This window comes from Nematolebias whitei, chromosome 11 (genome assembly GCF_014905685.2).
Source record: "Nematolebias whitei isolate Nwh7 chromosome 11, NemWhi1, whole genome shotgun sequence".
NCBI classification, from domain to species: domain Eukaryota; kingdom Metazoa; phylum Chordata; class Actinopteri; order Cyprinodontiformes; family Rivulidae; genus Nematolebias; species Nematolebias whitei.
This window is the reverse complement of record NC_056508.1, coordinates 14,357,268-14,368,224: the sequence shown is the minus strand read 5'-3', so window position 1 is coordinate 14,368,224 and position 10,957 is coordinate 14,357,268. Positions and strand designations below refer to the sequence as shown.

Below are 10,957 nucleotides of genomic sequence, written 5' to 3'. Positions count from 1 at the left end.
TATATATATATATATGTGTGTGTATGCTCTCCTTTGCTTTAAAGCCCCATCCATAATATTTAGAAGCCATTTAAATACTTAAATAAGATCCACTTGTGTTGTGGTCAATCTAAGCATGGGAAATAGACCAGTCCTGTTAGAGGACATGTCCTGTTTAATGTCTCGTCCCTGTTTTGAGTCTCTGTGTTCAGTTCATGTCCGGTCTGTCAGCTGTAAGCTGCTGACTGATGATCTCTCCTATATTTAGCCTCATAAATGGATTTTTAAACAGAAAATTGTCTTAACAGAAAATTGTCTCTGTCAGGCACAGCAGCTATTTCTGCAAAAAGGATCTTGTGAAGAGCTCTGTAGCAACTTTTTATTGTGTATTTTTACTTGTACTGCCAAGTTATCCCTGGTGAGACTGAAGTTGGGAGATGCAAGAAGTGAACTTTGTGGCTTTCCTCTTCACTCTTGAGGTCATCAGAGCATTTCCTCTCAGATCAGGCCTCACTGTTCCACTTGACTAAATTCTTATTATTGGCTTCATTCACTCCTTAATGGGGGATGATCCTTTTTTTTGTTGCTTTTTATCTTTTTTGGGGGTGTGAAAAAGATAATAGGGTGTTGAAACGTTTGATGAATACTGCCTCCTTCCTCTGGGTCATGTTTGTGTTGTCTTCAAGGGGTAAATGGAGATAAGGGACCAATAAACAAATAGACATAACAAAGACATATCCTGTTTGTATGACAGATGAAGCTGGCAGCCTTAACAAAAAAGGTTTTAGTTGAGTCAGAATTAGGCAAGGTTGTTTAGGCCAGAATCAGGAAGTTCATGAGGTTGTCTAATGAATGGATTCATGTTTCACTGTGTTGACAGAATCTAAGCCTGTTCTGCTCAATGCAGCTACGGCAGGAAAGAAAAGAAAACGTCCAGTCTTAGTTGCCCTAAAAACACACACAAGTCAGACATAGAGGAGCATTTGCTGCGCCACATGTGGGTTTTCCTGAAAATTTAAAGCCCAACAATAATTTATCATGCAGCAGAGAGAAACATCTATAGAGTGTTTCATAAGCCCGGTAAAACAACCCTCCTTTATTGGACACGACTGCTTCGCTCCAGTGCTTTTGCAGAGTTTCTTGCGAAATAAAACGTGCTGTTCATCCATGGGTGCTGGCTAAAGACCACAGGGACTGATGTCATGCTCAAGCCGTGGGGCCTTGCTGTCAAGGTTGGTCCCCTGGGCTGTCAGAGAATGTCCTTCATATGTTTTAAAAGGCTTTGAAGGAGCAGATTATCCTGCCAGAGCCAGCTCTGACATCTGGATCATAGCAGAGCTGTCACACAACACTCAGTACACGGATAGCTGCATGAAAATGTAGCTATGACAAACAGCTGTTTTCCTGATGATGTTACACTGCTGCTGTTCATTTACTGAAGCTTTGCCTGCAGTTCCTTTGCCAGAACTGGCTGCAAATACTGGAGTAATGAGAAGAAGTTGGGTGATCTCTTTATCTGTTCTGCAGTCTATTTTAAATTCTTGAAGAAATATTTTTTCTAGAGTTCCCAGTATATTTCAGAGTTCTTCCTGCTTCTTGGTGTGTTTGAGCTCTGACCCACAGGCCAAAGACGCTCTTAATTAGCCTAACTAATTGGGTCAAAGTGGCCAGAGGCCCCCACCCATCCACTTCCTCTTCCATTCAGATAAGAGCTTGTCTATGAACTCTAGAGGAGGTTAGCAACCCTCGTGGTAAGTGTGTGTATTTTTGTGTATATCAGTGGGGTGGAAGACAAATGGTCAGATTCACTCATCACATCAGCTGGCCCTGTGGGAGTAGCAGAAGGACCAGAGCTACAATCTGGTTTCTCCCCTTTCTTTCAGTCCTCTCCCTCTTTTCCTCCGATCCTGTAAACCTATCTCACACTTTTCCTGCTGCCCTCGTCCCCTCTTCTCTCTAATGGATGTTCACCCACACACAGTCGAGAGCTGAGAGAGAGTCTGTAGACACACAGATCCCCTGAGTCCTGCACTGACCCCTGGGAGAGACCGGACCTGGCACTGTGTCACAGCACACTGCACCAACCAGCCACACAGATGTTTTGGTCAGATGACTTACTCTGCAGCCTGTCTTCTATTAATCTACCCCTGAATCTTCTCTGTTATCATCTCAAACTATTTCATGTGATTCCATTTGGCTGCATTCAGCTGCACAACAAGCAGGATGTTTTACCACCCATTACGACATAACTTTACTGTTATTTACTGAGATCTGTTTACTTTGTTGTTTTATTTGCACAGCGAGGTAATCTATTGCTGTTACCCACTACAAATGACAAAATGTCTGAACAAAGCACCAGTCTTCATCTGAGCCAGAGTTGGCGGACACGTATTCTACATGACAACTCTGCAGCGTTTCGTTAGACCACATCACCAAATCTTATTTTGCTTTTACAGTCTGTGAGGAGGCACGGCCCACCCTGTGAGCAAATGAGAAAAGTGCTGCACAGACAAGGAAATCTGGGTGAGACGGTGTAAGAAAAGTTAATAGGAAAACCGAGATAGTGTTGAAAACGAAAACAGAACGGCAGAGTGAAGAGTGCGCCTAAACAGAGACGAATGGGAAGTTGCTGTGAGGAAGCCAGGCCCGAGTGTGTATGTTTTCCTTGGACCCCAGACTCAAGGCTGTTTCCACAAAGACACGGAGCAGACCCTCATCCTCAGCGTCAGGCTACTAGTTGGCTAGGAAGAAACAGTAGAGACAGACTGGCATAGATAGATTGTCATAATCTATCATTCCTGCCAGAACCAGGTCTTCTACAGATTTCCAATCACACATGGGTTGGTTAGGAGCCCCCTTGTCTAATCAATTTGTTTGCAGTTCATTGTTTATTGCAGCACAGATGTAACATCTGTCTTCCAATAAAGCTGTGTTTAAACCTGACTCTGACACCATCTGTCACGTCACCTGCTGAGATCAGGCTCACAAAGCCAGGTGGTCGAACACAGCAGAGGGTCGGCAGGGTCAGGCCAGAGTCCAGTCCAAACCTGACCAAGATGAGACCGCCATTGTCCATCCCCTTAACAGTGCTGTGGTTCTTTTCAAAGTCTTACCCACATTACCTTTGCATGAAAAATGTGTGTAGCTGGAGTTCATAATTCCAGCTGTTTGAGAGTTGCACAGATGTTTTCAAGAGTCTGAGAGGAAGGATAACCATGATATCTGAGGTCCAACTGAAGGAGTGTGTGTTTATTTGTCCTTCCATAACTGTTTTTATTTTTGTTGCATTTACTTTTCTACAGGAGATCGTAATTCCGTGATCAATGACACATCACACCAAGTTGACTTCAAGTCCCATCAATGGTTTGGAGCCACCGTACGTTCTCATGGCGACACAATTCTGGTAAGGTATCCAGAGGCTCGCGAAAGTTCTGGTTTTGTTGCACATTATTGATAATAAAGACTAGAATGTATTCAATGTATTTTTACATTTGTACATTTTCAAATGCTTTCCCAGACCACGTGTAGACTGGTCTATTTTCATAGGGAAACACATTATTGTCAATTATTATTATTATCCATTCTTATTATCCATCCATTATCTTTTACCTGCTTCTTCCATTTTGGGTCATGGGGGTCACCGGTGCCCATGTCAAGCAATCACTGTGCGAGGGGCGGGGTACACCCTGGACAGGTCTCCAGTCAATCACAAGGCCACATAGAGACAAACGAGACAAACAACCATTCACTCTCTCACACCTATGGGCAATTTAGAGTTACCAATCAGCCTAACATGCATGTTTTTGATCTGTGGGAGGAAACCGGAGTACCCGGAGAAAACACACGCATGCACGGAGAGAACATGCAAATTCCACCCAGAAAGGCCCCCGGACTGGGATTTGAACCAGGGACCTGCTCCCTGAGAGGCAGCAGTTGCGCCACTGTGCTGCCCCATTCTTATTAGCATTGTCAATTATTATTATTATAAATTATTATTATTATTATTGTTATTATTATTATTATTATTGTAAATTATTACTGAGTCTGTGCTCACTGCTATGATTGCATTGGGGTTTTATGAGTTGCAAGGTGAGCTAGTATCTACCTGTGCCGCAATGGCTGACAAGTTTAAAATACAAATTTGCATTAAATAATCTGTACATTTTTACTTTGAATGACACGGAATTGGTACTTTTGGAGGGCAGCACGGTGGCGCAACTGGTAGAGCTGCTGCCTCTCAGCGAGCAGGTCCCTGGTTCAAACCCCGGTCCAGGGGCCTTTCTGGGTGGAGTTTGCATGTTCTCTCCGTGCATGTATGGGTTTTCTCCGGGTGCTCCGGTTTCCTCCCAAAGACCAAAAACATGCATGTTAGGCTGATTGGTAACTCTAAATTGTCCCTAGGTGTGAGTGAGAGAGTGAATGGTTGTTTGTCTCGTTTGTCTCTATGTGTCCCTGTGATGGACTTGCGACCTGTCCAGGGTGTACCCCGCCTCTCGCACAGTGATTGCTGGACATGGGCACTGGCGACCCCCGTGACCCAAAATGGAATAAGCGGGTAAAAGATAATGGATGGATGGATGGTACTTTTGGAACTTTAATATAAATATACATTATGTAAAATAATTAATACATTCATGTAAATGAGTTCTTGTGACTCAATGAGACTAACCTAATAAAGGTTGAATGAAAAAAAAAAAAACCCTGAATAATTTAAGTTAATTTGTGCAACATTGCTGTGAATGATGTTCAGATTTTTATTGTTGCTATTTACTCACAATGTGTTGTAATTATGTCTCAGTTTTAACACATTTTCTTTTTTGGTGTCCAAACAATCTCATGTTTCATGTTTCACACTCTGACTCAGATTGAAAAGTGACTGAGACGAGTTCCAGATGCCCATAATGACTCTGCAATTATTTTGAGTTCTTTTTTCTTCTTAAATTTTACAAATTTATGTTTAAATTTCCCACAACGCAAAAATGAAGCCCTTCAACTTGCACACAAAATGTGCAAACGACTTGAGACGTTTGGGAAACTCACTTGTGAATGTTTGTAGTTTGTCTCCAACACTCACAGCCCAGTTCGATCCAAGCATTAGCCTTGAGAAACTTTATGTTTGATTTTAATTGCAGAAGGGAGTGAGAAACTTGTCTTTTAAATATTTGTTTCTTAAATTTCTATTTTTCAGATTGAGTTTTTTACCTTAAATCTTGATGCACTGAACATATTTATGTGACATCAGCTTGTATCTGCCTGATTTTACTGACTGATCTGGATCGAGTTACATGAAAATCACGAGACAACTGAAGCTCAGCAGAGCTTTTTTTGGAACAGAGAAATGTTTCCCATTTAAGACCCTTTTCATCTCCACCTCTCTTTCCTGACTTTTCTCTCGGCTCGTGCTTCCCCCTCCTACTGTGCACTGCAGGCTTGTGCCCCACTTTACTCCTGGAGAACTGAAAAGGACACCCCCCGTTCTGACGCTACAGGAACCTGCTACCTCTCAGTCCAGAATTTCACCAAATTTGTTGAATATGCTCCCTGTCGGACAGGTAACAGTCAGCTTTTTAGAAAATCTGTCATTTGAAGCAGGTTTTTGTATCCATGCTCATCACTGAACATAATTATCTTCTCTTTCTGTGTTTTAGAACTCAGTGATGCTGAAGGACAAGGCTACTGTCAGGGGGGCTTCAGTGCTGACTTTACAAGGGTAATAACTATATTTCTGTTTGTTCACAACAAGATTCTGCTGTTTTTTTGTTTTCATAACTTATCAGCGTTAACTTTCAGGATGGCAAAGTGGTGCTGGGTGGGCCGGGCAGCTACTTCTGGCAAGGTATGTTAGGACAATCATTATCTATGGTAGAAAACCATCAAAACTAATCTCCAGAAGTTACTTCCTCTTACAGTTTTTTTCCCATATCTACCTTTAGGTCAGGTGATCTCTGCAGCTAAGGAAGAAATTATCAAAGCTTACTATCCAGGTTATTTTATGCAGGCAGTGGAGGGTCAAATCCAAACCAAACAGGTCCAGGCTGCACACGACGACAGCTACCAAGGTAAGGAAGACTGATTCAACTCGACACTTTAATATACCAGCATGTGTTCTTTTTATGTGCTGTGAAAGCTCAGCCTGATTTCTGCTTTTTGCTAAATTTTACAGGCTATTCTGTTGCTGTTGGTGAATTCAGTGGCGATCAGATAGAAGGTAGGCTAATCGAACAGCCAACACACATGACAGGTGTTTGGTGAGGCAGATTAATAAAATACTTGTACTTATCAATGTAAATAATACATATTATTAATGTGTGATTACTGACCAAGAAATATCAGTATTGATGTTCAGTTGTCCTTCCTCTGAACTTTATTTTGGTATAATTTCAGTTAAATCTTTGCTTCTTCTAATTTCTCATAGATTTCATTGCTGGCATTCCAAAAGGACCCACACTTAATGGTTCGGTAAGAAATATTTATTTTATAGTCCTATTTTGGCTTCCATTATTAAAAAGCGATTTTAGAATGGGGCACTAAGGCTTTAGACTTGGAAATGATGGAGAGAAGTAAAGTAAAAGAAAAAATATATTGTAGAATTTGGGAATTTGTTCTGCAGCAAATTCCATTCCAGAACCCACGTTTGTATTTGAGTCTATGAAAAGCTGCTCACCATATGTGGTGTTTGTGTTGCAGGTGTCTATTTTAAATGGTACAGATCTGACAGCCATGATGAGTTACACCGGTGAGCAGGTAAGTCTGAAGACTCAGCTTCTTTTCTTAAGTCTCTGTTCAGTCAAGTAAAACTGATGTGTTTATATATGTATGTCAGGAGTAGTGCAATGGTTTTGAGAATAGAAGCGTGTTGAGCTTGTTAAAACAGTGATAAAACAATTCCACATATTTTTTTATTGAACAACTCATACTGTGTCTGCTGCGTTTTAGTCTCAGATTATGGCAAACAAACAATAAATCAGAACTAGGAAACACCTGTGAACTAGGTCTAAATTGTAAAACCAGTTTCCTAAAGGTCTTTTTTATTGTACTTATCTGAAAATTAAACCTGGAGTTAGCAGTATTTAGAACGGGGTGCCCAATCCGTTGCTCGTGATCTTCTTGTTGATCTCAAAGGTATTATGTATAGATCACATAGCATTAAAAACATAGACGTCAGCCGATCATCCATCTATGAAATTTGTCACTTGATTGACAGACAGAGCAGCCAGTCTGAGGTCCCGTTTACACAACGTGAAACATTCGGCCGTTCATTTACAGACAACAGCCTCATTCTCTCTGAAACCGAAGGTTTCTGAATCCATGTCTCGAGTGGTGGTGTTCAGGGGAACCCCCCACGGAGGTGTGAAATGCTCCCAAGTATGGGCGGCTGCAGTCCAAAGTGTTCCTGCACTAACAACAGTTATAATAAATGGCAGAGAGCAGAGTGTTTTTGTGCTCCTCACCCTTTTTCAGCATGTAGGAGCAAAACTAATCAAATCCAGGGTCCAAAGAGACGTTAGTGTGTTCACCAGTTTGGACGTAACTGTCATGCAGATGCTGCATGAACAATAAATTCAGCTGAGCCCTGCATCAGGATTGCCTGATAAATTTAAAATGTCTTATTTACCCCCTCTTTTTCTGTGCACATGTTCAACAAACACAACACACACCTCATCTTAGAATATCTTTACTCAGCACATATGATAGTTTAATTAAAAATAATATCATTTTAAAGCCACAGTACTATAGTTCATAATTTCTTATCTGGCAACTCGACTGACATAGAAACTACAGCATTTTTGATGTAAACCCACTCATTTTATGTTTATTACCCCCAATAAACATTGAAAAAACACTAAAGTTTCCAGAGATTGTTCTCCTGTAAACAGGGCCTTATAGTAGCTAGATCACTTTGACTTGGTCATTTTAAATGTAGCTTGCGTGCTGAAAAGTGGGGGCACCCCTCATTTAGAATAAGGATAAAAGCAATCTTCATTTTTGCCTTTAGTTTTTCAGATTTACTTCGGATAAACTGATGAAAACACTTTTTTTCATAGATAGGGTCGTATTTTGGGTATGCATTGGCGACAAGTGACATCAATAATGATGGGTAAGTATTCATTTTATTTTGCTGTTATACCTTAAATTATTCATGGGTTTGAGTTTAAACAACATCACATTTGAAGGATGGTTGATCTGCTGGTGGGAGCTCCGATGCTAATGGTTCGAGGTTCCGACAATCGTCTGGAAGAGATGGGCCGGGTCTATGTTTATCTACAGCGTGGCCCTTTAAACCTGGAGCTGAGTGAACTTCACCCTCATCTAACGGGCACCCAAGTGTATGGGAGGTTTGGTAGCTCCATTGCACCACTGGGAGACCTAAACCAGGATGGGTTTAATGGTAAGGACAACGAGCTGTTCTTACAGAAAAACCTCTTTAAATACAATAAGTTTGCATCTTCTTGTAATTTTCTGTGGCTTGACTAAATAAATAAATGAGTGATTTAAAATAAAGTGCAAATTAGCCAACCAAGACAGTTAGGCAGTTGATAAAAACATCAAATAATTATTTTTAAATAGGGAGCTTTAAAAAAAGTGTTTGGCATCAACTGCTGGCTGGTTTTAGGTGCAAAGACAGACAACAAGAACATTTTAAAAACATGGTTATGCTTTTGTGTTTTCTTTTCTTTCTAGCTTTGGCAAGGACATAATTCTAACAACTGGTTTTATATATAATGATCTTACTTTTGAAGGGTGTGATAATTCATACAATCATCTGCCAAGTACGGTTTTAAAGTGCTTGACCTTTTTCAAGTGCTCTAGCTAGTACTACTTTCTCAGGTCCTGGGTCTGACATCCATCTACAGTATTAAAAACCTGAAAATCAATGTGCACACAAGCAGTCAGGAGGGAATAGCAGCAAAAGTCATGAACATGTTAACAAGTCTGCTCTTTTCTCGTATGAGCTCAGTCAGATAATACAGTCTCACTGGGAACTAGAAAGGCAGAGTCAAACCTAAAAAATGACTCACTTGATCCAAACTGCTTTTTTTTATAATACCTAAAAATTACACTATTAATTTTTTTTTCTGACATTAGCTAGCTCTGACACAAAGGACTGTAGTTTTCAATGTTATTTAACCTGTCATGATACATGCTCAATAATCCAGGTAGATACATCTAACAAGGTCCTCTGGATGGATTCTTCGTTGTCGAAACATTTAGTCTAATCCAAAAGACTTATTCAGTCTTATAAATAGCCTCTTAGCATATACCCCTTACTGGTTGATCCTGAGAAGGTGCAATTTATAAGACTGAGTTTGTTGCAGCTTCTCATACAGACAAATTCTTTTGAATTAAATGTGAAATGTTTCAACAAAGAAGAATGTGTCCTGAGGAACTGACTTAACCTTGTTTACCCTGCTTTTACTGCTAAAATGTACGTATTACCTCAACCAGTTTGTGTATAAGTAACTTAAAGTACAGTTTGTAAATGCTTATATTCTTCTGAATCTTTTTGGAAGACGTGGCTATAAGCTGTCCGTTTGGAGGAGAGAACCAACAGGGGCTGGTCTACATCTATAATGGATACTCTGAAGGTCTGAAGGAAAAGCCATCCCAGGTGATCGTGGGCCAGTGGGCTGCCGGGGCGCTTCCTGCCAGTTTTGGGTTTGCCCTCAGAGGTGCTAAAGACCTGGACAAGAATGGATACCCAGGTAACTGACTGCAACATCTACAACAGGATTATGACCAATGCTATGTTCACGACTGTTTTTAATGGTGTTGTTTTATTCTTTCAGATTTGATTGTTGGAGCGTTTGGTGTTAACAAGGCAGTTCTTTACAGGTTTGCTGATTTGAAATCCATCTTTGAGTAAAGTATAGTTTTTAGGACAACAGAAAACTGAGAAACCCGAACCACATTTTGCCTCTACATGTAAAGAATACAAACTACTAACATGGTTTTGTACATCGGTTACCTTAAGCTAAATCTTGTTTTTTTTTTTCTACAAAACAAATATTTTAAACTGTTTATTTAGCCAGTGAAAGTAAAAATCAAGTATCCCTCTAATAACTAGCATTTTGCGATTCATAGATCCCGTCCCATAGTCAACACCAGCGCCACTCTGACTGTTTATCCCACCATGATCAACCCTGAAGAGAAGAACTGCATGATCACCAGTGGAAACACCACCATTCCTTTTTCCTGGTGAGCGTCCGGCACACAGCTCCTTCTGTCCTGTGACTCGGCAGGTTTCTGAGCCTGCATTGCAAAGAAACATGTGCTTCCTCATTTCCTGCATGCATGAACATTTCTATGCTGCCAAGAAGCTCTGATAAGGAATAACCTTTATATGAGCTCTCAGGGCACTGATTCGTTGTGCTTCTTGACCTCTTTTCTGAATGTTCCGATGTCTCTTCCTTTTTGCTGAGGAGCAGAGCGCTAACATGCTGAATAGGAGCATTGTTAGCCGTTTGTTGGCCTCCTCCAAAAGTGCACATTTCAGCTGCAGAAATGGGGAGAGGAAACAGATGACGGTGCCTCGCAGCTTGGCGAGGTTGACGCTGCACTCCTGTGTCTGTACCCCCCCCCCCCCCCCCCTCTCCACATCCTGATCCATAAAGGAAACTCTTGTATACACATATGTCTTGATTATGCTACGTTGCCTGGCGATGAGGAGTTGTTGGTGGGGGTGAAAGGAGAGCAGAGGGGATAATGGGAAAGAGGTTTGAGAGGGGAGGGGCTCGGAGGTCTTTGAATGAGATATTGTTTAGTGGTGGAACACAGCTGGGAAACATCAGGACACGTAGACTCCTGTGAGCTTGCACACACAGTTGTGCAGACACTGCAGTGTATACATGTCAGTTCTTCTCGAATGAAGGCGTATTTTCTGTTTTATTCCCCAATTTTTCACCTCTTCATATGTTTTTTTTTTCAACAAACTCCCTATTTTCCTTTTCCTGTTCCAGTTTTTTGCTCGTGGTCTTTA

At 41.0% G+C, this 10,957-nt stretch overlaps 1 protein-coding gene across 1 annotated transcript in view; it reads left to right on the top strand.

The window, feature by feature from the left end:
• Window positions 1-10,957, top strand: part of itga5 (integrin, alpha 5 (fibronectin receptor, alpha polypeptide)) — a 33,052-nt gene that overhangs the window by 1,672 nt on the left and 20,423 nt on the right. The window contains exons 3-15 of the mRNA XM_037683809.1: window positions 3,282-3,382; window positions 5,408-5,531; window positions 5,628-5,689; window positions 5,770-5,815; window positions 5,913-6,038; window positions 6,143-6,187; window positions 6,395-6,438; window positions 6,667-6,723; window positions 8,025-8,077; window positions 8,154-8,368; window positions 9,492-9,683; window positions 9,768-9,813; window positions 10,063-10,176. Coding sequence (XP_037539737.1) covers window positions 3,282-3,382; window positions 5,408-5,531; window positions 5,628-5,689; window positions 5,770-5,815; window positions 5,913-6,038; window positions 6,143-6,187; window positions 6,395-6,438; window positions 6,667-6,723; window positions 8,025-8,077; window positions 8,154-8,368; window positions 9,492-9,683; window positions 9,768-9,813; window positions 10,063-10,176 — 1,225 coding nt within the window. The remainder of the gene's footprint in view (window positions 1-3,281; window positions 3,383-5,407; window positions 5,532-5,627; window positions 5,690-5,769; window positions 5,816-5,912; window positions 6,039-6,142; window positions 6,188-6,394; window positions 6,439-6,666; window positions 6,724-8,024; window positions 8,078-8,153; window positions 8,369-9,491; window positions 9,684-9,767; window positions 9,814-10,062; window positions 10,177-10,957) is intronic.